The 27,159-nt window shown below is 49.3% G+C and overlaps 1 protein-coding gene across 3 annotated transcripts in view; it reads left to right on the top strand.

Moving 5' to 3' along the window:
• LMF1 (lipase maturation factor 1) overlaps window positions 1-27,159 on the top strand; it is a 137,020-nt gene that overhangs the window by 24,741 nt on the left and 85,120 nt on the right. For all 3 annotated transcript variants that reach the window (XM_058035552.1, XM_058035554.1, XM_058035553.1), the window contains one exon: window positions 19,245-19,393. In XM_058035552.1, coding sequence (XP_057891535.1) covers window positions 19,245-19,393 — 149 coding nt within the window. The remainder of the gene's footprint in view (window positions 1-19,244; window positions 19,394-27,159) is intronic.

The following is a 27,159-nucleotide window of genomic DNA, read 5'->3' as shown; positions in this document are numbered from 1 at the left end:
TGACCTTTTACCCCCAGCCCTCTTAAATTCATGCTTTAAAAACAGCTTAATGAGGGGTTTACTGGCCCAATTGGAAGTTTTTATTAAAACCTATTAGTGAGCTGGAGTAGCCTGCCTGAAGGAAACGATTAGGCCAGAGCAGCTCAGCTCAGAGCTGGCCCTTAGCCACTCCAGGTTTTCCCTAAACTGCTTCCAGACCCACGTTAACCCCGGTGCTGCAGCCTGCACGGAATTCATATCCTCTGCTTTAATTTATGCCTTGTCTGATTCCCTGCCCAGCCTCACCCTGGGCTTGGGTTTAATGTTGTTAGGCCTGCATTAAAGGGCAGCGGAGCCTTGGCTTGAGCCAGGCTTGTTTGGGAGCCTGGTGGTTGATATCTGCTATCAGAAACCTGCTACAGCCAGGCTGCATGAGCTTGAGTCAGCAGGGCCACAAGCCACACAACCTCTCTTTAATTCCTCATTTCTTCCCAGAAGATTCCCTGTTTGCCATGGAGAGCTGCTGCCCTTTCCCTTGTGTGCTAACCAGCTGTTCCCAGCAGAACTGGAAACAAGATTTGGGTTCAGGGCCTGTAAAGTGGGGCTGAGAAATATTTCCAGGGGAAAAAGTAAAGATGTCAGGCTCAGAGTGAGGAAAACACCATTACTTCCCCCTATACAGGGGAAATATTCCCCCAAATCTGCTGTTGGCCCAGGGAGGAGGTGTGGAGCCTGCTTGGGCAAGATGCTCCCATGGTCCTGGAGAAGCTTTCCATGAGGAACATCCCAGCACCATGGAGCTGGAGATGCACTGGTGGAGCAGCTGGCGTTTGAGGTGAAATTGGGTTTTCTGGAGGACACAGGAGCTGCAGGGTGGAAATCCCAGCTGACTTCTGCTGTCAGCTCCCAGTTGGATCTCAGCTTGTTTTCTCTAAGTCTGTGTTTTTTGTTAAAAATTAGGCCAGTGGTTCTTGCCTGACTTCAAAATAAACCTTACAAGGCTGCTGAAGCTTTGGAGATGTTATCTCCATGTTCTTATCTCCACGGATTTGAGGGATACAGGCCAGAGCTCCAAATTTTCAGGAGAAACCTCCAGTGGAAGGTGTCCCATGGCAGGGGTTGGAATGGGATGGGCTTTAAGGTCCCTTCCAGCCCAACCATCCAGGGTTCTATAAAGCCAAACCAAAGGCTGAGACTGGGACTCTCCCTCCCAAAACCTGGTTTTAGCCTGGAAACAAGCCACATTCCCTCCTAATAAGACAATAGTAGCAAAATTAATGGGGGAAAAAAAGCAGGAAATTCTCAGTGTACCAACCAGTCTGCTGTTTAATTGACAAATATTTCAGTTCTGGGATGCACCTTGAGCACGATAAAGCAGAAACAATCCCAAAACTGAAAACAACTGGTCCCTCTCCACACCCCACACTCCCCCAGGGTCACCTCCTGCCTGGATTCCTGCTGGCACATGGCTGCACCACCCTCACCTCGGTGCATTTAAAAAAGAATGTTTGAGGAAGAATCTGCCATTAAAGTTATTACTGCAAAGTAGTGCCTTTGATTGCGGCAATTATGCAAATGAGCTGAAGGGATAAAATACTCCTTAACGAGGCCTGATGGAAATGGTGGTGCTGGAGGGAGTGCAGAACTTCTCCAAAGAGCTCTCCATGCCTGGAATTCTCTTCCAGCCCTTTGCCATGCATCTCGACCTGTGTCACTGCTGGCCGGCCTGCGGATGTGATTTTATTTTCCCTTAATCCAGGAATGTAAGTGGGTGGAATGGGAACGCTGGCCTTGCAGAAAGGGGGAAAGCCTTTCCCTGAGCAGATTGTTCCTGCTCTGCTCTTGTGACCGGCTTTTGGCCCGGCCTCAACGAAAAGGAAACAAACAGAAGTGCCTTTGGCAGGCTTGGGGTTGTGTGCTTGGGAGAAATTCAGGGAGAATTCAGTGGTCAGGCTTTGGAAGGGGCTGCTCAGAGAGGTTTGGAGTTCCCATCCCTGGAGGTGTCCAAGGAATTCGTGGAGGTGGCACTCAGGGCTCTGGGCTGGGGACAAGGTGGGGATCAGGCACAGCTTGGACTCACCAAGCCACAACTTGGCTTCACCTGGAAACAACCAGCTCTAGGGAATGTTTTGTGAACCCTGAACTCGCCTAAGAGCAGAACCCACCTCAGCAGTGGGAGATGGGAAGGGTTTCTCCTGATTTTTAGTGAGAAAGACAAGCTGGGGAGGCTCCAGTGCAAACAGTGATCAGGGCTGGCTCCCGCAGGCTGATGGTCCTGGAGGGCTTTCCCAACCTTGGTTTTTATGGGGTTTGTGATCTTTCTCCAAAAATGGACCTGGTGATCCTGGAGGTCTTTCCCAGCTTTTGTGATCCTGGCATTCCATGATTTCCATCAGGAAAGGTGAACAGGCCTGGGTGACTGTCAGGGATAGACATTAAGACTCAGACTGAAGCATTGCCAAGTTCATTGGAATTGTCACCAATGTTTGTTTCAAAGCAGGGAGTTGGATCCTGGTCTCTCACAATTTGGGAAAACATGGCCTGAGTTAGATGGGAAGTGTCTGCTGTTGGATGTGGCTGAGGGAATTCTCTCCTGTTCCTGTCTGGTGTTTCAGCTCAGGATTTGGCTGTTGGAACAGAGCTGATGGGTGGCTTTGGACTGGGTCAAAAAAGAGGGAGAGAGACTTTTTGTAAGGGCAGATCATGACAGGACAGGGGGCAGTGGTTTTAAACTGCAGAGGGCAGGGATAGATGGAATATTGGGAAGGAATTCCTCCCTGTGAGGGTGGGGAGGGGCTGGGATGGAATTCCCAGATAAGCTGTGGATGCCCCTGGATCCCTGGAAATGTCCAAGGCCAGGCTGGAGCACCCTGGGACGGTGGAGAGTTCTGGGATTGGAACTGGATGGGCTTTAGGATCCCTTCCAACCCAAACCATTCATGAATCCACACTAGGAAAAAGGCAATTAGTTTAATTAGCTGTAATTGCTCTTGGTGTGTAGGACTGAACCTGTTCTCAGGTTCACCTGCAGAGTTTGATCCTGGCCCTGAGCTCTCCTGAACTCCTTATCAAGCCAGCACTTGTTCTTATCTCGCAGGAGCCTCTCTGTTATCTCTCCTGAGCTTTCCCTGGATTTGTGTTAAGCCTCCCATTAAACCCCAGGCTTTCTGCCTGCTCCCAGTTCCCTTCTGTGCAGGAGCAGGAACAAGCCTGGGCTTCAGGGAAGTGCCAGCTCAGTTCTTAAAAAAACATCAAAATCTTACAGCAGCCTTTTCCCAGCGTTTTGAGGAGGATTTGATGTCCAGACATCCCAATTCAGGCTGATTGCTCCCTGTTTGTGCTAAAAAAGGGATTTTTTTAAACAAGAAAAACTTGTTCCAAAGTGATTATAAGCCAGGGAAGTGCTGCCCAGCCCCAAACTGCTGCCACCACTTTGGGCTGGAGTTCAGCTGGTGTGACAATGCCTGGGGACAGTGCTCAGGGTGGACACAGCTCCCATTTCTTTGGGGTTTGAGGAGATCCCATTGATTTCCCCAGCTGGAATGAGGCTGGAAGGGGGTGATTTATTCCCCCATTCCTTCAGGGGAGTGGGAATTTAAATGATCCCAAGGATACAATCCTAATTTTGTGCATCCTTCAGAAAAGCTGAGCCCCGCCTGGGCTGGAATGGGATTTGGGAGGTGTGCCATGGCCACTGTCACCTGCAGGGTTCTTCTGTGGCACAGAGGGATTTGGAAAAGAAAATCAAGGATGTGGGGCTGCCCTGAGCCTGCTCCAGCTGTGGTCACAAATATCCTGGAGATTGTTGCTTCTCCCTCTTCTGGTTGTTCCCATTTCATTCCAAAGGATGAGTTTCCCTCTGGAAAACCAGAGCAAAGTCCCCCAGCAAGGCTGACCAGCAGTACCCCACAAAGTGCTCCTGTAAATGTTGTGTTGTGGTATTATTTTCAGCCTTTTGCTCTATTTTTTAAAAAAACCAAACCCAAACAAGCATTTTAAAGAGGATTTTTGGCAGGTGTGGCAGCAGCTGCGGAGGACATTGGCTTTATTTTATGGAATCGTGGAGTGATTTGGGTTGGAAGGGACCTCAAAGCTCGTCCTGTTCCATGGGCAGGGACACCCTCCACTATCCCAGGTTGCTCCAAGCCCTGTCCAGCCTGGCCTCCACCTGATTTATGGAATTCTGCTGGGTTTTAAACCTTTGTGCCTGAAGGACCTTGAGATGCCAAGCAGTTCTGGCACTCTGGCAAACACTGCAGGGACACAGAGTCCCAAACTCAGGGGACAGCCCACCTGCTTGGCTTCACCTGGGAACAACAATCTCTAGGGAAAGTTCTGTGAGCCCAGAACCCACCTAAGAGCAGAACCCACCTCAGCAGTGGGAGATAGGAAGTTTTTCTCCTGATTTTTAGTGAGAAGGGCCAGCTGGGGAGGCTGCAGTGCAAACAGAGGATCAGGGCTGACACCTCTCAGCATGGAGCTGTCTGAATTCCCTGTGCTGTCTCCAGGCTTTTGATGGAGGCAGGATCGGAGTTGGGCAGAGCTGCATTCAGGGCTTGCTTCCATCCAAAGTTCAGGTCTGGCACTGGGGGGAGAAGTTTGATTTTTATTTTTGTGTTTTCCTGAAGTTAAATAAACCTTGATGTGCAGAGTAACCCCTGGATAATCACAATAAACCGAAGGGCATCCAAGGAGCTGCTGGAGTTTTTCTTTTCCATTATCCACTGTCACTTCCAACTTCTGGTTTGTCTGTGGCTCCTTCCCATTCCGTGCCCTTCTTCTGCCCTGATCTACATAAAAATTTTCTGGCAGTGATTGGTGAGGGTGATTCCAGCTCTTGCCATGGAGTTTTGAAGCTCCATTTTCCCTGGGGGTGATGGATCCTGGTGGATGTTCTGCTGTGGAAGAATTATTAATTAAAGGGTTGAGATCTTGGCATTGGACACCTCAGGACAGCTGGGAGTTGTGTGGGGAGCTCAGAGGGAGATTGGACCCTTTTTAAGGAATCCAACTCTTGGCATATTCTCCATCCTTTTAATTGATCTGGGGTGTGGAAGTTTGGGTGGAAGTCTGTGGATTTTGGTTGCTTTCCATCAGGAATATTTGATGAGCAGAGAAGAAGTTTGGGTCAGGTTAAATGATCGACTTTTTTGTCTTTTATTAATCAGTGAGAGGTTTGGAAAAACTTTTGGTCTGGAGCACCTTCTCCATCTCCCTGCAGGATCCCAGCTGGAAGCAGCCACAGCATTGCAATAAAAATGGAAAAACAATTTCTGTTTTCCTGCCCATTCCTATCTGATATTTTCTTTTGGCCACGGATTAAAAATCCATTGGTTTGAGCAATAAAATTAAGGCTTTTTTCCAGGACATTTGTCCTGTGTTCTTATCTATTCTTATCCCTTTTTTCCTGCAGGAAGGAGGAGAAGGATTGTTTTTCCCCCTTCTTTTAAGTTGTCTTCTTAGGGATATTTATTTGACAGCTTGATGCTACTGAAGGTTAAATATTGTTTAATTGTATTTATGCTGGCAGAGCCCCTTTTTGGAATTCTCTGGGATTCTTCACAAGTCTCTATTTTGAGGTTTATTGCATTTTCTGTGTTCTCTTCATGCATCAGAACTGGTGGAAGTGAGAGCCAGAGGTCAGGTTTGATCTTCCTCTAAGTCCAGACTCCTTGATCTGCCTGGAGCAGGGAACAAACTCCATCAATGGAGCTGTCTGTGGATTTCTTCTTGAACTCCCTTTGGCCAAAAATATTTCCTTGGTATGATTTGTGGGAATGAGCTGGGGTTGAGCAGATTTCTGGACCAACAAAAGGAAGAGTTGGGATTTTTGGAATTGCTGCAGTTCTTTTTGCCTTGCCGTCTTTAAATTAGGGAGAAGACGTGTTGTAGTTGAGAGATAAATACAAATTTAGACTTCAGTGGTAACAGAAATTGTGTGGTTTAGTGAGGTTGTGCATGTGAAGAACTCTTAGCAACCAGAATTTCTGTATTCCTCTGCCTCTCCTCCCTTTAAATGGGAGCAGGAGCTCATTAATGACTAAGCATCATTAAAAATCAGGTTTGGAAGGGACTTCAGGAGTTTCACTGCATCATCTGAACTCCTGATTTGGGGTTAAATCAGTCCAAGATCAAATGTGCAAAACCTGAAGGGAAAGAGCACAAAGTGCTTGAGCCGCGAGCTCAGGAATGGAGCTGCCACTTCTGCTGCTGTCCCCAAGGTTTGTTTGTTGACAGGAATTTCCTGGGAGCTGAAATATTTGGTGTTTTTGTGTCATTTGTGGCATCTTTGCACACAAGGCTGCTTCCTGCTGAGCCCTGTGTGGGCTGCCTCGATTTCCTGAGCAGCTCCCCCAGCCCTGGGGTGTCCCAGACTCATGTTCCCATTCCTGATTTCAGGGCAGTGCTACCTAGCCAAATATTTCTGGCCACCCCCTCACTGCATCCCTGCAACTCCTCAAGAAATGGGATTCATTTATTTACTTTAAGGCCAGGGAAATAATTTTCTCATGGGCTCTTTTTCCATCCCAGGCCGGGTGAAACCGCAGTGTTAAGCCATCCTGCTCCCAGCCATCCCTGGGAAGCTGGAGGGAGCCAAGGTACATATTTGCTGTTACTCCAAGCAGATAAGTGTCAGGATTTCAAAGCAAATTCCAGCTGAAATCTCTGCTGCACCTCAGCTCCCGTGCCTGGACTCGGAGTGACTCCAAGTTTTATGGCAACTCTGGTGTTTTCCTGTTCTTTTTGAAGGGTGGGCCTGGATGCATCCCAAAATTACCTGTCCTTGGAATAGCCTGGAGGAGAGAAGGCTCCAGGGTGATCTAATTGGGGATTTTGGCACCTGAAGGAGCCACAAGAAACATGGAGCTTTGGAGCGCTTTCTTCTCTTTATTTCCACATTTTTAGAAACTTCAGAAATAATTTCTCTTTGATATCAGTGCTTATGTGGTGGCTTAGAGTGGGAGGAGGTGTGAAAGGATCCTTTGGGGGAAGGAGCCATGGAAAACGTGAAGGATGAGGGGCAGAAACCTCCAGGGAAATTCCCCTGAGGGAATGATGATGTTTTGGAAGGGACAATCCCTGTGATGTGTCTGCCAGAGTGACAGCACAGCCCTTTGTCACAGATTGTCACCAGGGCAGACCCTGCCAGCAGCTTTTTACTCATTAAATGCAGGTTGGGGGGCAGCAGGAGGAATCCCAGGTGTAAATGTGGGGCAGGGTCAGTGCACTTGGGCTGGCCCAGCTGTGCTGGGTATCTCAGCCGGGGGAGGCACAGCCTGCAGGGACAGAAATCCCCAGAGGGATGGAGGGGAGTGCCAGGGAGGTGGCTGAGGGGATAATGACAGCTCTGGCTCTTCCCATCTGTCCTTTGCTAAGCTTTAAAATCCCACTTTCTGTCCCCTTTATCACGACGTGTAATGTAAATATTTTCCATTCTCATTTACATGGCTGCTTGATATTCCTAATAACATTCCTAATTACATTATTCTGGCTCGTTCAGCTTTTCAAACAGGCAGTGGCCAGGAAGAGGAGGAGAACACTTGAAAGTCAAGATTTGGTGGTTTGGAATCAAACATTTTAATGGGAGCTGCAGCAAATCCAGCTCTGGGATTGATGTTGCATGGGATTGATGGTTTGGGAAGGCTGAGCTAGAACAGAGGCAGGACAGGGTTAAAGAATAAAGCAGGGATTTATTAAAAGGATCTCCTCAATGGATCCACCTTGGGCAGCACAAGAGCCCAGCCGGGGCTACACCCCAGATGAACCAAAATGGCCCCAAAATAGATGAGGTCTCACATTTTTAGAAATTTTGGTCTATTTACATATTGGAGTTCATTGTCCAATTACAGCTTTAGGTTATGCAGTCCCATCCTTGTTTTTCTCTCTCCAGCCCACGGTGTTTGTGCTCTTGGGCTGAGATTTGGATCATTTCTCCTTGGTCCCCAGCTGGAGCAGGAATTGTTTTGTCTCCCTGCTCTGTGCAGAGAGCTCAGCATCCCCTGATGTGAAGTTCAGAACTGCACACTAAAGCAGCAGAGATTGTGAAAAATAGAAAAGCCAAAACCTGAGGCATCATTTGGGCCCTGCCGTGCCCTGGCTGTGCCCGAGGGCCATCCCCACTCTCCTGCCCACCCCGGGGCACAGCACAGCAGCTTTGTCCCCAGGGCTCCAGGATCCCCAGGCGTTTTCTGTCAGACTCTCAGGGTGGGAGCTGGAAGCTCTGGAGCCTGGAAAGGTTCAATCCCAAAATGTCATTTGGGATTAAAGTCACCCCCAAATCAGGAGTTACCCAGACCCTGGAGCAGGGGTAAATCCCCATCCTGGGTGCTTGAGCCACGCTGTGGCTCCTTCTCTGCCATGGAAATCCCTTCCTCGTGTTTGGCTGTGCTGTGTCAGCCCTAGGACGTAGCTCCAGTGGTGATTTCATCCCTTTTAAAATTTATTTTAAGGGAAAGTCACTGGTTGCTGATATTTCCCCCTCCAGGAACAGGGAGAGCTCAGAGATCTGCAGGGAAATGCTCCAGAGATGGTTGAGCAGGGGAATCTGGCCAGGACTTTCTGGCACACAGCTTGGACAGTTAAAATAATTTATTAGAATATTTTCCCATCTGTTTGTTATTATTAAATATGAAGGACTGGTGTTGCACAATCTTACCTTTTGGATTTATGGCCAGGAGAAATCAGTGAAGGTTTTTATTGAGTACCTTTTAACTCTGACTCGGTTACAAACAGCATTTTGAACTTCTCCTTGGTGGGGTTTTAAAGTAAAATGAAATTAAAGCAGCTCCCAACACGTGCTGCTCTATAAGGGTCAGCACTTTCTCTTTGGAGAATTATCCTGTACAGGAACATCTTGGAGGGTTTGGTTGCATTTTTGAGTCCTGGGATGCTATGGATGCTAAAACCTCCCCTCTCTGCAGATGCATCAGGGAGAGGATCTGGGCTCTCCTTTGGAAATGCAGTTTCCTTCCTTTGGGAAGCTTTGCTGTGCTCTCTTCTCTTTATTTCCACATTTTTAGATATTTGAAAAAATAATTTATCTTTAACATCTGTGCTTTTGTGGTCACTTAGAGTGGCACACTCTCACTTTATAAAGGGTTAATCTCTTAAATCCTTTTCTAACCCAACTGAGAATTTACAATTAGACTATTTTTAAGGTCCCTCCCAGCCCAAATCATTGTGATTCTATAAAAGAAAAACAGAAATTTTTTTTTTTATGTATAAAACCCAACACCATTTGAAAACTGGCTGCTTAATAATTATTTTAACAAATAACAGATACTTTCAATTTGGAATTGGTTCCCTTTTCTCATTTGAAATGATTTTTAACCAGAACATTTGTCCCTCCTGCTGCAGCCAGGGCGTCACTGGGTGCCACACGTGGCCTCAGGTGGATGATAAATCACCAGGATAAGCAGTGCTGGTGTTCCAGCTGCCTTCCCACATGGATCCAGTTAGGGAACCCCAGCCCCCCTGACCAGCTCCCCATCAGTGATTGAACATTTGCATCAAAGCCTGGGCAGTGATTTCTGCCCAGAAATTGAATTCATTCTTGGAGCAAGAGGTGCTGCCATCCACTTGGAACTGCAGGATTAAGGCAGGATATTTTCCCAGCTTTTAGGGTATGGATGATTATTTGTCTGGAAAATCCCTGAGCTATTTTTACAGTTTTACAATTCCACGTTAGTTTTGTGCTGCTGAACACTTCAAAAACTGCTTTTATTTTTGCTGGATCCTTCTGTTCTGGGGCTTGTACACGATGATCTGGCCGGTCCCTCCCACCCCACGGCATTGTAGGATTTCTCAGCCTGATTTAATAAGTGCAGAGTGAGGACTGAAATCATTCATCTGGTTCATTTTAGGCACTGAAGTCATTTGGATTCCTTACAGGGGGAACAAGTTTTGTGGTGCTGGGACATCTGTGAGGAGCTGTTTAATATCACTTGTCACTGCCCTGGCTGATTGTTGCTTTCATGTGGTCGATTCCGGCGGTTTCCAGCGAAATGTAAAAAGCTGCTGCTCCAAATGAGAAGCAAAAATCCTTAATTATGTGGCGGGGAATGCGCTCACAAGTGGCCGTGATGTCACTCACGTGGCACAGCCACCACCCAGGCTGCCAGCAGCACAGGAAAATCTCAGCTTGTGTTATCATGGAGCTGCTGGCTCCATCCAGCTGGCAGCAGCACCCAGGGAATTGGGAATTTTGGGGGAAAAGGCTGATTTTCTGCTCCTCTGGTCCCTTTACCAGCAAGGCTCTGTGGTGTTTGCAGTGGGGCTGGAGCAGGGGATGTTTGGAGCTGCCCTTGGTGGATTTTTGCTGGATTATCCAACCTTGTGACTTCCTCCAGGAGCCATGAAAATCGGGCAGGAGAGGCCCTGGCACAGATTCCCAGATTTCCAGAGGAGCTGTGGCTGCCTTGGATCCCTGGAAGTGCCCAAAGCCAGGCTGGGTGAGGCTTGGAGCACCCTGGGACAGACCAAGGTGTCCCTGCCCATGGAAAGGAGGTGGAATGGGCTGAGCTTGAAAATCCCTTCCCACCCAAACCATCCCAGGATTCTCTGACTTAGAATTCTCACTGCACTCTGTGTTACTTTATGAAATGATACTAAACTGGTTCTTATTTTCTTTCTTTTTTTTTTTTTTTTTTTTTTTTGAGGGTTTTTTAGGGGGTTTTGGATTTTTTTTTTTTTTTTTTTTTTTTTTTTGAGTTTTGTTTTTTGGTGGGTTTTTTTTTTTTTTTTTGAGGTTTTTTTTTTGTGGGTTTTTTTGTTGCTGTTGTTTTCTGGGGGGTTTTAGCGTTTGTTTTTGTTTTGGGTCACCAGGCAGATTTTCAGCCTTGGCCCCTAATTCAGGTGTCTGACCATCAGCATTCCCACCTCTATGTGTGTGTCTGCTCCTCTTTGCACTGAGCAGGGAGAGAACAACTTCCTAACCCAGCTGACTTTTTTGCCATTTGTCCCACAATCACCAAAGCACTGCTGCTCCCTCCTCCATCTGCTCAGATCTCTTCAAAACCAGCTTTTGAAAGCAGCTTTTTGATTTCCCGAGATGCACATTTGGTCTCCTCCCTCTTGCTCCCCCTCCCTTTGTTCCTGGAGGTTCCTGGAGGTTCAGCCTGTGGGTGTTGGGGTCACTTTGGTCACTTCTGAGCTCATGGTGTTGCAAAAGGCCTGGATGGAAGCAGCCCTGCAGCACAGCAGATTTTCAGCCCCAAAGCTTCCCTGGAGCTGGTTGGGGCTGAATGGAGACTCCTGTTTGCTTTTCTTGGGATGGAGGGATGTCCAAAAGGACCTGGCAATGCCCATTTTCTTATTTAACTGTAATCCTGAAAAATAGCCTGGAGTGTGGACAGAGCAAATCCCCTTTTAGAATCAGAAAAATCATATTTATAGGTACTGGTTTTGTCATGGTCTCTTGTTTAAATAGCATCTCTTTTTTTTATTGTTTGGTTGGTTTGGAATTTTTTTTTCTAAGGTTTTGGGTGTAAAAGATGTTGCAGGAGTTCTGGAATCATTCAGATTGGAAAAAACCTCCAGGACTATTTAAAGTCCTCACCTTGTCCCCAGCCCAGAGCTCTGAGTGCCACCTCCAGGAATTCCTTGAACCCCTCCAGGGATGGGGACTCCAAAGCTCCCTGGGCACTTCCAATGCCTGAAACCCTTTCCATGAAAAAATTCCTTCTGCCCTGGTAAATTCCATCAGAAACCACTCATGGTCTTCTCTTAGAATTTAGGGAAAAAGTATTTTCATGGAAAGAGTTGTCAAGCCCAGGGCAGTGGTGGAATTGCCATCCCTGGAATTGCTCAAAAACCACCAGGGGACACGGGTGAGCATGGTGGCTCTGGATTGATCACTAGACTTGATGATTTAAGAGATGTTTTCCAACCTTAAAAATTCCATAATTCTCACATAGACCTTTGAGATCCCACCCTTTGTGTCTCTTGGGTGTTGGACAGGGATATCTGCCTTGGGGTTAATCAATTACCCAACCATTTTTACCCTATTCTGTATGCAGGCTGTGCTTTAAAAGCACCATTCAGGAAAAAAAATCTGGGAGGCAGAGATGATATTCCATGAGAGATTCACTCCAAATCCATGGGGAAAAGCATCCCCTGGCCTGGATTTGTCTCCTGCAGACACTCACGGTGAAACCTGTGCTTGCATGAGGATAAAACTGAATCTGTGCAGGGCAGTGGGGGCCTCATGTGACACAGCAGGAGAAATTTGTTATATTTGCTTTTTAATTTGAGGCTGGCTTGCTGTCTGCTTGCCAGGTGCCTTCACAGTGTTGGGTTTAATTTGTTGGTGTGAGTGGGGAATGGCAGTTTGGGATGGGGAGGAGAGCAGGTGGGGTTGGGGTGATGCCTTGAGAGGCTGCCTGGAGCAGAGGCTGGACAGGAAGGAAATAAAATTAAAGGAATAAAAAGGTTAAAGGAATAAAGCAGGGATTTATTCAAAAGCCTCAAAGGATTCACCTTGGGCAGTACAAGGGCCTGGCCGTGGCTACACCCATTTTTATAAGTTCTGCTCCATTTCCATATTGGGGTTACTTGTCCAATTACAGCTTTAGGTCATGAAGTTCCATCCTTCCTGTTTTTCTCCCCTCCATTCCCTGTTGTTTGCACTTTTGGGGCTGGAGCTGCAGCGGTGTCCTTGGTTCTGGGGCTGGACAAGGATTGTTCTGTGTGCCTGAGCTGTGAGGAGAACTGCTGACACTTTCTGTGGAGTTCAGAGTTATTATATACCAGTGCCTTCCAGAATCTGGGAAATAGGAAAGTTCAAACTGAAGGCATCAGGGGGAACAGCTGCTCATGGGTTCTGAAGCTGCCAGAAGAGAAGAAAGATTGAACAGCCAGCAGACACCTGTTTGGAGCAGCTCAGCTCCCTGGGCACATGGCACGGGGCCTGATTCAGGAACAGATGGGATGAGAGTGGCAGGTTGTGCAAAAAGCTGGGGATGAGCTGCTGTGTCCTTGTGTGGTGCTGAAGAGATGCCTTAGGATTTCAGTTTTTCTATTTTTCATGTGTTTGTAGCTGTGATCACCTGCTCCTGCTGGTGTCACTTGTCCCTGGCCTCTCCTGCCTGGCTGTTCCCATTTCTCAGCCAGGCCCTTCCAGCCTTTCCCATTTCTCTCTGAGACGTGTGGGCTGTGTGTTCACAAGCTCTGCTTTTCTTCAGGCTGGACACCAGCAGGAATTTCCCCAGGCTTTGGAAGGGGCTGCCCAGGGAGGTTTGGAGTGCCCATCCCTGGAGGTGGCACTGAGTGCTCTGGGCTGGGGACAAGGTGGGGATCAGGCACAGCTGGGACTCGATAGTCCTGGAGGGCTTTCCCAACCTCAGTGATCATGGGATTTTGTGATCTTTCTCCAAAAATGGGCCTGGTGATCCCAACTTTTGTGATCCTGGCATTCCGTGATTTCCATCAGGAAAGGTGAACAGGCCTGGGTGACTGTCAGAGCTGGAGCTCTCCTGCACTAAGGCTCAGATTGAAGTGTTGCCAAGTTCATTGGAATTGTCTCCAACATTTGTTTCCATGGATCCTGATCTCTCACAATTTGGGAAAACATGGCCTGAGTTAGATGGGAAGTGTCTGCTGTTGGACTTGATGACCTTGGGGGCTTTTCCAGCTTAAATCATGCTGGGATCCTGCCCCTTTCTTTGGCCAGCCCCTAAGTCAGGGGGAACCCAGGAATGCTCTGGCCTGTCTGGGCTCTGAGCCATTCCTGGGCTCCCTCCCCTCACTCCCTGGGGTCTGAGGCACAGCTCATTTTCCTTGTGAGGCTTTTCTGGGATGGCCGAGATGTTGAGAATCCTGGAATGGTTTGGGTTGGGGAGGACCTTAAAGCCCATCCAGTTCCAACCCCAACGCCTTCCACTGTCCCAGGGTGCTCCAAGCCCCGTCCAACCTGGCCTTGGGCACTTCCAGGGATGGAGCAGCCACAAATTCTCTGGGCAGGAGGATTTCAGGGAATGCTGTTTCCCATCTCCAGGGACATCTCACCCTTCCTGGCCAGTGTGGGCACCTTCTCCTCACCTTGAGGCCAAGCTGGAGAGCTCCTGCTTGTTCCTAGGAACAGGGCTGAACTTATTTTCCTTCCTTGAAGACAGAGTAATTAAATCCAGTATGTACAGATCCCTCAAATTGACAGCCGCCCACAGAGCTAAAAACAGGAAATCCATTAACTTCATTATTTAAAAAATAAAATAAAAATCCTCCCAACTGATTCCTCTGTCACTTAAAGTTCTGCATGGAAGGAGGGCTAATTTAACGCTGCATTAACTCCCAGTTATCACCCTCCTGTTACCTAAGTAGTTCCTAATGACTACCCTGGAGAGCACTTGGAAGCTTTTAAAAGTTTTTATGTTAAATTTTATTTTTTTTTTCTGGGTAGTTTATACTTTAAGTACAAAAGTTCCTGCTAACGTTCTCCCAAATCTTCCAACAACAGCCAGAACTTTTTTCTGGTGGCTGCAGAAATGTGAAGTATCCCCAGGCTGAGGTGACTTTAAACAAGAAACAGGAAGTATTCAATAATGGTGGTTGAGGATGTGGGAAGCTGGGTCAGATTTTGGGGTTGTGGTGTCCTGGGGTTGGGCTGGAGGGCTGTGGGTGCTGCAACCTGGAGAGGTTCAATCCCAAAATGTCATTTGGGATTTAAAATCACCCCCAAACCAGGAGTGATCCAGCCCCTGGAGCAGGGATAAATCCCTGGTCCTGCAGCACAGCTCAGATATTCCCAACAGGTGCTTTAGGCTCGAGCTGAAACCAAATAAACCACGCTGGGTTTCAGGGAGGTGGGCTCGGGAGCAGGTCTGATTCCAGGGAAATCAGTCTGGATTGGATATCTGCCTCCCCTTGGCTGCTGGGCTGTCTGACACACAATATCCACAGGGAGACAGCTGCACTGGGAGCTGGGAAATCTGGATCTGTTGGAGCAGCATTTGTCTGTGCCGTGCAGACGTGCTCTGGGTAAATCTGATGTGTGGGTGTTGCTGTACAAAGAGAAACAATTGGCTGTTTGCACCTTGTCCTGTGTTTTAGGAAGGGGAATTAATAAGAATTAATTACGTGAGCTCTTTCTAGCATAGCCAGGTATGAGGGTTGGTTTTGGCCAGGTGATATTTTTGAGTTAGAAAACCAGAAAATAAGAAAATTCATTATTCTTGAGCCTAGTTTTTATCTTCTGAAGGCTTTCAGCCCTTCCCTCCCTCACTGCTTTCTCCCTGATTGTCCAACAAAAGGTTTGGGATGAGGAGATTGGGAGAAAGGACTGTGCTGCCTCCTCTGCAGCCATGGCCAGGCTGTGCTAACTTGGGATGGTGAATTTATTTATGGCAAATAATAAAGGTGAAAATTGGACATCACTTGATGTCCAGCTGCAAATACAAACCCTCCATTGCACGAGGGGCCGGAGCGTTTGGAAGAGGCAAAACACTTGAAAACCCTAAAAGGAATAGGGAAAAGCGTATTTAGGTTTGGGGTTTGCTTCTTCCCTTCCCTCCTCCCCTCTGGCACCTCCTCCTGCTCCTGCTCCTCCCCTGCCCCAGCAGGGACCTCTGGAAAATCCCAGACCATGGATTTTGCCACGCCGAGTTCCGAGCGTGTCCCGAGCCCTCGGAGCGCGTGTGGGGCGGGTGCAGCCGCCATCGGACGTTGGGTTTATTCCCTTTTTTCCCCCCCCAAAAAAACCCAGCCCGTGGCTCCCTCTCCGGCTGCGCCAGAGATAACAATGGGGGGCTTTGTGCTGCCCTGCAGCTGCTGAAATTTGACGAGATCCAAGTGAGGAAAACAGGAGCAGGTGGGTCAACAACGTGACCCTTTCGTTCCCAGCAGTATCAGTGAGCCCTGGAATAAGGATGTGTTGGTTGGGTTTGGAGGATGGGAATTGTCTCTTGGAGAGAGCCCTGATGGGGTTTGCTGCTGTTTATGGGATGGGTTTCACCCCCCAAACTCCAGGATTGGGGAATGTTACTGGAGATTGTGCTCCCTTCATTCCCAGGTTGTTCACTGGTTTTGGGATGCTCCATGGCTTCCATGTGGATGCTCCTGAAGCTCCAATATCTGCCTTCCCATCCCACAGTCCCAAAGTGGGGCCAGGCTGGACAGGGCTTGGAGCAGCCTGGGACAGTGGAAGGTGTCCCTGCCATGGCAGGGGTGGCACTGGGTGGGCTTTAAGGTCCCTTCCAACCCAAATTATCCCAAAAACCAGGAGAGAAATCCTGGAGTTAGTGATGTGGGAGGGTCAGTGAGGAACCCTGGAGAAATCCTGGAATTACTGACCTGGGAAGGTCAGTGAGGAACCAGCTGCCCCTCAGGTGGGGTGACCTGGCTGATCCCTTCAGGTGTCCCAGTGTGTTTGGGCTCTGTGAACCCCTGAGTGGTGTTCAGAGGTGACAACACTCAAACCTCAGCAGGGACTGGCTCCAGCCTCAGAGCTGTCTAAGAATCTGAAGGATTTGGAGTCTGAGGCTTTCAGGGCAGATGTGAACAACTGTGTGTGAGTCAGCGGGGAGGAACGGGAGGTTCTGCTGATGGATTTGGTAATCTTGGGCCTGGTGTCATCTTACAGCCCAGTGAGGGTGAGCTGAGCCCAGCTCCCCCCTCGTGCACTGAGCTGTGGATTCACTTGTGCTGTTCAACATGTTCATCTCCTCAAATCTTCCCAATTGAGCTGGAATTTTTATAGAAACCACAGCACAGGAGCGTATGGGATAATCCCAGCACTTCCAATGGCCATGGAGCAGCATCCAGCAGCAGCTTGTTTGCACAAGATGAAGCCTGAGAGAGGAGTGGGCTTGGGGGTCTTGGAGGCCTTCTCCAAGCTTAACATCTTTCTAGGAATGACAAATTATGGTCAGGATGAGTCTGTGCTGGATGGGGAAGGAAGAGGCCAGGAGAGGTCCAGGGTGTGTGGATGGATGGATGGATGGATGGATGGAGGCTGGGAAGAAGCACAGTGGGTGATGGATCCTGGAAAACTGATCCCACATGGGCAGCTGTGAAGGCTCCATCCCTCAGGAAGGGGTTTATGAATAAATCAGAGCCTCTCCCAGGTCATCTGCCCTGAACCTGGTTTTAGCAGGACCTTGAGGCAGGAGCAGAGCCCCACATGCCCTCACCGGGGAGCAGCCAGAGCTGGGCAGCATTTAACCCCACACTGGGTGAATGTTTGGGCTCAGCCTGCTGTCCCAGCCTGTGAGCAGGGTCTGTCCTTGTCTGCAGGGGCAGTTAAGCCCAGCTTGGGGCCGGTTTAGCTGCAGAGCAGCCGGGGGTGCCAGGGCTGTGCCCGGCAGCTGGCAGCGCTGTTTACTCCGTTTACTGCGCCCGGCACGGCTCCATCCTGCTGTGCCAGCTGGTGCCAGGATTCCAGCCCTGGCATCCCTTTGGGATAAAAGCACAGGTGCAGGGCTGAACTCGTGGTCGAGGCCATGCCAGGAAGGCTTGGCTTGGCTCGGTGCTGGGAGCATCCTCCTGGATGTGCGGGAATTGTGCTGCAGGATGCCAGCGTCCTTCTGTGCCCCTGGCTGGCAACTGGGGTGAAAAACAGAGCAGGGGACGCTGCTGCTGTGCCCTGCTGGGTGAGGGCAGTGCTGCTCTCCGAGGGAATGCATGCACAGGGATGCAGGAGTCTGGATCCCACCCCGACACCCATCCCCAGCGGGGCAGGGTGGTGATTTCCATATGAAAACAGGGATAACAGTGGGATTCTTGTGCTGGCAGGAATGAGGGAGATCTACGACCCTTTTGGTGCCAGTCAGCCCCGGAGCTGGGTTCAGGCACAATTAACCTTTCACTTTTGGGATGAGCCGGTGCTTTCCTGCTGCAGCTGCTTTTTGGGACAATATTCCTCACTTCTCCTTCCAGAACCATTAATTTGGGCATCTGGGGGGGCTGTGCTGTGGGCAGGGAGGGGGGGGGAGTTTTAAATGGCTTTGATGTGCAATAATCTGAGTTTTTAAAATTGCATTTTGATTTAAGGGGTTTTTGCACATTAAGATTTAAAAAGAAGGAGGTTTCACGACTGTTATTGGAAATATTTTCGAGCAAATTGAAAGTGGTTTTTCTTGTGTGACAACATCAAATCAGGGGCTGGAAAAATCTTGGGGTAGGGGATCAGGGGGCTCAGGCTGAAGCTGGAATGGGTTTGGAATATGTTTGGAATGTGTTTTCTTTGGGCTGGATGAAGGGAATTGTTATGGATCAAACTGGTGAGGTGCCTGGAGAAACCTTGGGAATGAACTGGAGCCATGGGCACTGCCTGATTCAATTGACATAGCTGAGAATTTCAGTGCCTTAATGGCTCCACCAAGGAGTTTTCAGGAATTCTCCTCACCAATGTGCCATTTAATGTCTTTTTTTAAAATGGTTTCAGAGAACAATTCTGTCACACAGAAATATCTGAGAATCAGAATAATTGGAGGTGGGACAAAGCTGCAGCGATTTAGTTTTGGCAGGGATAATTTGGTGCTTCCACACGTGGCGAGGGTTGGACTTCACCTGTCAAAACAGAGCTGTGTGTTCTGCCTCTCTTGGAATAATCATTGCAATATTTGTAGGCTGGGATGGAGGAGAAAATGCAAAATACAGATTTGCATGGATCAGGTGGAGTCTGTCTGCTCCAGGGGATCCAGGGAATGGATTCATGGTGGGATCCCAAGGCTCTGCTTTGAGCTCAGTACGGGGTAATTTGGTTAAATCCAGGGATGTGTAAAATCCAGCACTTGGTAAAAGTGGCCTAATGGACAATTTTGGTACCACTTTGATTTTTTTTGCAATTAAAATTCCGAGCTTCTCATTGCACTGAATGTTGATGGTGACAAAATCTAATGGGATCTTAATCTCTATTTTTTGAAGCTAAAACTGCCCCATTTAGGCAAAAATCCAGCCCAGTCCATGGCGCTGCTGGACCCATGCATGACTGGAAGAATCAGTGGCACTGCTTGCCTGTCCTGTGCCACTTCCCAGGGCACTTAAATCTCATTTTTTCTGCTTCATAGAAGTTATTAATTTTTATAAAATCCCCCTATAATGTTGTTTGTGCTTGGAGAAGAACAACACAACCCCAAAGCTTCAAACCCCTGAATTCCCCTGTGTGGGATGTCTGGTTTAGGACAGCTGGTGCCAGATTTCCCCCAAATTAACCTTAAAAAAGCATTCAAGGTGGTTTTTATTTTAATCCTTTGATTTAAATTTAATTCCAGGATAACTCCCAGCACTCTCACCATAATTACTTCCTTCTTCACTTCTCGTTGTCTCTGCAGGATGGGAATCACAGCTCCTGGAGACAGGATTCCTGGGAATATTCCTGTGCCCCCTCTGGAGCCTGTCGCGCCTGCCCCAGGGCTCTCCTCCCTCCAGGATTGTCATCTGGAGCTTCCGCTGGCTCATCTTCAGGATCATGCTGGGAGCGGTGAGTGGGGATTCTCCCTGGGCTCCTTGCAGGTGCCAGCAGCAGGAACGTCCCATCCCAAATGTCCCATCCCAAATGTCCCATCCCAAATGTCCCATCCCAGCTGGGAGTTTCCCAATCCAGCACCTCGGGATCCATTGGTTTGGGAGTTTTTCCCATTTTCAGGATCATGCTCTGAGTCGTGAGTGGGAATTTCCCTTTGGCTTCTTGGAGATGCCAGCAGCAGGAACGTCCCATCCCAAATGTCCCATCCCAAATGTCCCAGCCCAGCTGGGAGTTTCCCAATCCAGTGCCTCAGGGTCTACTGGTTTGGGAGTTTTCCCACTAACCAGGAAAAGCTTCCTGCTCTGGTCCTCAGGATGCTTCAGGTCTCTCCTGGTTTTGTTTTGAGGAGGAGGGAATGATCTGTGTGGATGTGTTGGTGCTGCATTTGAGGGGCTCTTCCAAAGGAATTAAAGGGAATTTGGGCGTTGTGGCTTTTCCACAAGACTGTTGGAGTCCTGTGGGTAATTCCCAGCTTTCCTCAGATTTCTTCTCCTTTGTTTTTGCTTTCCTGAGCTGTCACTCTCTGCTCTGTACTTCCAAACTGAGCAATTGCTGCAGAACTGTCCTGGTGCCAGAGGGAGTTCCCAAGCAGCTTGTAAGGGAATCCATCAGGACCTGACACATCCCATTAAAATTAAAATCAAGGTGTGGCAGGGGTGTTCTCCCATCAGCTCCATCTGCTTCGACCTTCCAGAACATCCCAAAACTTGAAAGCTGAGGATCATCACTGTAGGAGGAGTGGTTGGGTTTTTTTAGAATTTTGCCTTGGAATTTTTTTCAGGGATCTCAGGGTGAAGGTTTTATTTGGGGCATTTTTCACCAATGGGATCTGAACCAAACGTCAGCACATCCTGAGGGATGCAGGCTGGATCCCAGGATCCTGATGCTTCTTTGGATTCAGGGATTGCCTGGATGGGGCACTCAGGGCTCTGCTCTGGTTGGCACTGTGGGGATTGGTCATGGGATGATGATTTTGTAGTTCTTTTCCAGCCTCAGTGATCCCAGGATTCTGTGGTTCTCAGCCATGATGTGATTGTTGAGTGAATTGACACCAAGCATAGCCAAACATCCCCAATTTCCTTAAAAATTGATCTGATCACCAATTTGCTTTCCTTCTAAACTGGGATCTGCCTGAGATGTTTTTCCTGCAGATGTGTCTCATAAATTCTGAATTATGGGGCAGGCTGGGTATGAAGGAAAACTCTGCTTCCCAAACATCTCTGTTCCCATTATCCCCGTGCTGCTCTCCACTTTGCCAGGAGAGCAATAACTCCTGATATTTTTGGGAAGAGACATGTCCCTGTGTGCCTGGGACACTGATATATCACTGACAGCCACAGGAGAGGAAAACATGGAAAGGTCATTAAATGGAGACCCCCACAAGCGAGTGATTGATGGCATCTTTAATGTTTTGGGGCCTGAAGTCGTGTAGGATTTCTCCTGGGCTGGGGGGGTGGCTCAGCAGGCAATGGGAAGGAGGAGGATCCTCCTGGAGCCCAGGTGCACCTGCTCCCAGTGCACCTTTGGTTTCCTCCTGAGCTGGCCAGGAGCTCAGCACGTGCAGCAGGAGTTTCCCCAGTGGGATTGGCAGGGTTGGTGTTTTCTGCAGGAATTTCAGCTTTCCCACGTGGTTCTCCTGGGATTCTCTGGGCTGGTTGGGGTGAGGCTTTCCTTGGGAAATCCTCCAAGCAAGAAACATTCCCTGGGGGCAGCTGGGCTTTCCTCACCTTGTGCTGGGTGTTAGGGGAGCGTTTTGGGAATGTTCCTTGGGTGGGCGTGGTGGTGTCTCCTCCCCAGGTCTCCATCCCAGGGCTCTCCTGTTTTCCATGGTCCCTTCCTGAACCACAGGGCTGATTTCACTTTCGGCCCTTTTCCCTCCACTCAGTGTCTCATATCTGGGATCTTTCTCCACGTGGAGCTCTGACAAGCTGGGACTTTGCACTGAGCAGAGCTGCTCTGGTTTGGAGGAGGATGTTGGAGGAAGGGTTGGAACGAGACCATCTTCAAGGTCTCTTCCAACACAAACCATTTCATGATCAGGGAGTTTTGCTGTTTCCTGGCTAAACCTCCTCCCCAAAAACCACGTCCAGACCTTGCTGTGTTGTGCACAGGAGCTGGCTGGGCTTGTTTAGGGAGAAGTGGGATAATCCCAGCTGTGGTGGGAGGCGAGGAGCTCAGGCAGGCGCTGCTGCTGCTGGGTTTGATTGGCAGCCAGTGCTGGGCTGAGCTCAAATATTGCTGCCTTTTTAAAAGGCATAATTACGTGATTCAATCTATATGTTTGATGTTCCTAATCACCCATTAGAGCAGGATGTAAAGAGGGATGCTTCCCAGGAACATGCCACAGAATAGGGGCTCTTTGTGTGAGCCAGCAGCTCGTTAGGCAGTGAGTGATGCAAACACACATTTGCGGGGCTGCTTTCCCTCAGAAGAGCTGGGTGGTTTGATGGCTTCGTCATTTTGTTTGTGACTCTCTGTCACTCGGATTTCCTGAGGCTTGGAAGATGCAGAGTGTGGGTTTGTGATGCCATCGGAGTCACGAGGTGGGAGGCAGAGGTGTGTGCTGAGATTTCTGCCAATCCTCAGGTGAAGGCATGAGAGGACACAGCCTCACCTTGCAGCAGGAGGGTCAGATTCAATACTAGAATTATTTAATTTTTCTCTGAAGGAATGGTCAGCATTGGAATGAGTTGCCCAGGGAGGTGGTGAAGTCACCATGGACGTGTTTGAGACATTGGATGTGGTGGCACTGGGTGGTCCTGGAGGTCTCTTCCAACCCCGATAATTCTGTGATTCCAACCACACGACACATTCTGTGCTCACCAAGCCACAGGGACTTCCCAGGAGGAGCAGCCCCGCTGCCAGCAGGGTCCTTGGCGTGGTGGCACTGAGGTGTTTTGTCACCTGCAGCTGCCTGGGGACTCTGCTGTGCCCTCCAAGCCCTGTCCCTGTCTCCAGGAACACAAATATCTGATCCAGCAGGCAGAGTTGCTTTTCCAGCTGCTCCATTCCCTCGGTGCTGGGTGGGTTTGGGGGGTGTAAGCCCCTTCTCCCAGTCCCTCATTGCAGGCTGGGGGTCCTGAGGGAGCTCCTGGCAGCCCTTTTCCCAAAGTGCAGGGTTTAATAATCCCTGATTCCCAAAAAATAAGGGATTGGTTGGAGCTGTGCTTCCCTGCACCAGCATCTCCCTGAGTCTCATGGGCTCCCACTGGTGCCAGCTCTGCCTGGAGCTTTTTGGGGGGATTCTGATTGAACCCCCATCCTGTGCTTCCAAACTCTCCCAGGTGGAAGAGTTTCTGCTTCATTTTTAGGTTGTTTTGGGGTTTTATGGGCAGCAGCCTTGCTCAGGAACTCTCCATCAAATACATCTCATGGCTAAAACCCCATTGGGCAAATATTAGTCCTGGGTTTTTGCTGCAAGGCCTGAGAGTAGGTGACAGCTTCATGGAGTCCATACATTCTGGGGAATTCCTGCTGCAGGTGAGAGCCACGTGCTGGGGGAGCCCAAATTCCTGCCCAGGGCTGGGCTGGAGATCATGAATTGCCAACAACATCCTGAGGAAAACCTGGAGTAGCTCCTTGTGCCCTGGAAGTCACCAGGGATTGTTAAAGCAAACCATAAAAGAGAGTTTCTGTTTCTTCATCAGGGCAGGGGCTGAGGAAGCTCAGAAATGTGAGAATTTGGCTGCCATCAACACCTGCCTGCAACTGCAGCAGCACTGAGCACACCTGGAAGCTGCAGGAGCACGGAGTGGGATCTCAGGGGCTTTGGGAGGAGCCCTGGAGCAGCAGGTTCATCCTGCAGCCCTGCAGTGGCTGAGGGGACAGTGCTGGGGGGCTTCTCCTGATATCCCTGCCCTGGGCTGTTCCTGGCTGCAGGAACTGCATCCCCTGCGCTGGGAGATCAGGGTGCTGGGTTGGTGTCCAGCAGCACTTCCCTGCATCTCTCAGCCCTGCTGGGATGTGCCCATCATCCAAAGCATTCCTGGGTCCCTCGTGCCCTCTTGATGTTCTGTACCAGGAATATCACTCTGGAATGGTCTGGCTTGGAAAGGATCCTAAAGCTCATCCAACTCATCCAAAGGATCTTAAAACTCATCCAAGGACCTTAAAACTCATCCAGTTCCAACCCCAGCACCTTCCACTGTCACAGGTGATCCAACCTGGCCTTGGACCCTCCCAGGGATGGGGCAGCCATAGGAAACAGGGAAAACAAGGAAAAATTCTCCCTGCTGGGGATGCACGGAGGAGATGGAGGGGCTTTGAGCATCAGGGGTGCAGGAGCAGGCTGGGAAATGGGAATGAGCAGGGAATGGAGGTGGAGCTGTGCCTCACAGAGGATCCCAGCCATATGGAATGAGTTACCAGGGAAGGTGGCTGGAGCAGTGAGTGTGAGGCTGAGACATCTTGATTACTTTCTGCAGGAAAGGATTGAAGAGCGGAGTGAAAAACCAGGGAAACGGGATTTAAAGCACATTACCACTTTAATTTAAAAGTGCCCAAAGCAAGGAAATTCAGATTTAAAGCTGCCAATCTCTGCCTGGCTGCTGCAGGTGTTGGGGCTGGGAGGACTCTGGGGTCTGTGTCCAGATGGGGCCATGAGGCCAATCCCAAACTTTGGGTTTGTCCCAGGAATGAGATCCTTTAATAGGTGTGTTCTGTGATAAATCCATTCTTTATAACAGAAATGTATTTTTTTTAATTACCTGCCCTGTGTGCGGTGCCCTGGACACCTCCTCAGTGTGATGCCCTTTAAAGTGTTGCAGGATCTGGGATGGGGCCCTCAGGAATGATTTTCTTCCCCCTTTTATCCTCCCAGTTTGGAGAGCCCTTCCCAGGAGCTCCTCCTCATGTCATACACGAGGTCCTGAGGAGGAATTTAGGGGCAGTTTAGGGGAATTTAGGGATTTTTTGGGAAACCCAAGAGCATCTTTTCCACTTGGGATTTGTGCCTTGGCCGTGCCTCCCCTTGCTTTGCTTCCTGTAAACAAAATTTCTCTCTGTTTTTTTTTCCCCACTTCCCAGATTTCCCTTTCTGTCAGGATGAACCCCCCTTCCCAAATCCAGGCTCAGCCCCCTGAGCTGTTCAGGAACATCCTCGGCTGCAGAACAGAGGATTGGGAGCAGCTTTTGGCAGGCAGAGACTTAGAAAATAATTTCAGTCCTTTGCTGTTTCTCATGTGCACAAGAGATATTTTCCCCTTTTGCAGGAGGATAAAAGATCATTTAAAGTGACAGTTTTGGGAGAAAAAAATAGTACAAAAAGAATTACAATAATCAATTTTTTCCCCCTTAAATTATCAGTTTTTTCCTGTGGATTTGTCCATCTTTCTCTGAGATGTCTTTTCACAGAAAAAGGATCAATTCCTTCCAGATAATTTATACATCACTTGATATTTAATATATTTTTAAACAGTTCTGAATTTTCTTTGCTGTTAAAAAATCTTTCTTTTAACCCACTGCGGCAAATCCTTTCAGAACCTCGCGGTTCGTGTGAAACTCTTGGTGTTCCTTGTTTTGTTTTTGCTTGGAGCCTGTTAAAAGTGTCAGGACGTGGGTGGCATTTGAAAGGTTACTGGAAAGGGTGGGGCTGTGATTAGCTAAGAAGGGAGATGAACTTTCTGGCAAAAATAAGGAAGACTTTGAAGCAAACAGAATCTGGATGCCTGCAGAAAAATGGAATCGAATAAAAGATGAAGTTGGGGCGATCCCGAGGTGCAGAGGGGGGAGCAGCAGCAGAACGCAGCGGATGTAGATGTCAGCTCGGTGACAGGCGTGCCCCGATCCCGGGCATTATGGCCCTGCAATGGAGAATAATTATTCTAATTTGTTTTATTACATTAGCGTGGGTAGGAGGGAAGAAAGGGAGCTTTCTTCGCTGCCTCGCTCATTATTCCTGGGCGAGCACGGCGGGGCCAGCTCCCGGCTCCCGCGCCGGCCCTTCATGGGAATTTTTGGAAAATGATGTCTGCAATGTTCTGACCTTTGCCGTCCCAGCTGCAGCCTCCTCCTCTCTGCAGGGATCCCACACTTGACTCCTTAGCAACCTCCTTTGTGCCTCTGATCTCTCTCCATTCGTCTGTAATAGCCCTTGGCAGCGGGACTTGTTGTTCCTTGGTGGCTGGAAGAGGCAGGAGCCGCCGGTGCCAAGGGTTTTGCAGGATCCCTTTCACCCAGCGCTGCCACCAGAGCCCCCCAGATGCTGCTGGGGGCTTCTCGGAGGGGCTTCTGGGGGGATTTGATGGAGGGAAACAGCAGCAAATCAAAGGAGGCAAAGTCAGCCCCAGGGAGTTCTCCTGCGAGGTTTCCGCCCGTGCGGGGCTTTGTGGTTGTGGTGGCTCTGGCTTGGCTCTGGGCAGGTTCTCCTGTGCTCTTTCAGGTTCTCCTGAGCTCCTGCAGGTTCTCCTGAGCTCCTGGGGCCACTCAGAGCCCCTGTGTGCAGCAGGCAGCAGGCCGGTGGGGTTTGCTCACCTGGATCATGGCAGGATCCCGGAAAGGTCCCTCGTGGCCAGGGACACCTCCTGCTGTCCCAGGTTACTCCCAGCTCCATCCAGCCTGGCCTTGGACACTCACAACGTTCTCAGGATGGTGTGGAGGTGCCAGGCTTGCAGCTGAGCAGGGCTGGGCAAGGTGCAGAGCAGAACCAGCTGAGGAGCACACAGCTGTCCTTCCCTGGCTGAGGAATTGTAAACCATGGGGTGGTTTGGGTTGGAACAGGCCCTAAAGCCCATCCTGCCGTGGGCAGGGACACCTCCCACCATCCCAGACTGCTCCCAGCCCATCCAGCCTGGCCTCAAACCCCTCCAGGCATGGAGCATCCCGTTATTCCTCTCTCATGGCAGGAGCAGCGGGAACCTGAGTTCAGTGAGGTTGGTGGGAACATCAGGTGCTGCTCTGGTGCTCACCTTTGGCTCGCTGCTGTCACAGCAGAGGCTGTACCCGTGTCACCTGTTCCCTGTGGGACATTCCCTGCAGAGCAGAGCACCTGGGATCCAGCTCATCTTTCCTGTACCATAGACCCTGACCCATCAGCAGGGAGGGAGATGGGGAAGGTCTGGGGCTCTGAGGGGGTTCAGACCCCCGGCTGAAGTTGGTCTCATTGGATTCCTCAGATTTAGGTTCTCCAGGAGCCTCTTCCAGCCCAGCCTATAATCCTGAAATGGTTTTATTTTTAGATGTCACCTTGGGAAGCTCCTTCCTCTCCCACACACTGGGGTCTAAATTTGTCTCAGAATACCCTGGTGAGGGTTTGGCTTTCACAGAGATGGTGAAACCACTTTTCCTGTGGGTAGCAGAGGTGGGAAGTGCACGGAGCTGGGATTTTCCCTGGAAGCTTCCCTTATTTATAGCAGGAGCAAAATGAAAATCTAGAATTTAGTTGGGAACTTTGGGTGGGTTTTTGCCCATCTTTTCTACAGCAAAGACACAGGAAGGTCTTTAAATTGACTCTAAATTTGTAACGTGGGTGCCCCATTCCCCACCCTTCCCTCTGGAGCTGGGATCAATAGGGAATTTTGCAGACATAGCTTGAGTCACCAAGCTTTTGCTCAGCTTCCCGTGCTATTGGCCTGTCTGTACCATTTTTTTCAGAATTAATTTTGGGCTGAAAAAGTCTCAAAGAAGTGCTTTGTTCCTCCTTGACACTCACTCCAGGGAAAAAAGGAAAAAAAAGAAAAAAAAAAAAAAGGAGAAAAAGGAAAAAAAAAAGCCGTGGAAAATCT

This window comes from Melospiza georgiana, chromosome 16 (genome assembly GCF_028018845.1).
Source record: "Melospiza georgiana isolate bMelGeo1 chromosome 16, bMelGeo1.pri, whole genome shotgun sequence".
NCBI lineage: Eukaryota > Metazoa > Chordata > Aves > Passeriformes > Passerellidae > Melospiza > Melospiza georgiana.
The sequence above is the reverse complement of the archived record's forward strand: the minus strand, read 5'-3'. Positions and strand labels throughout refer to the sequence as shown.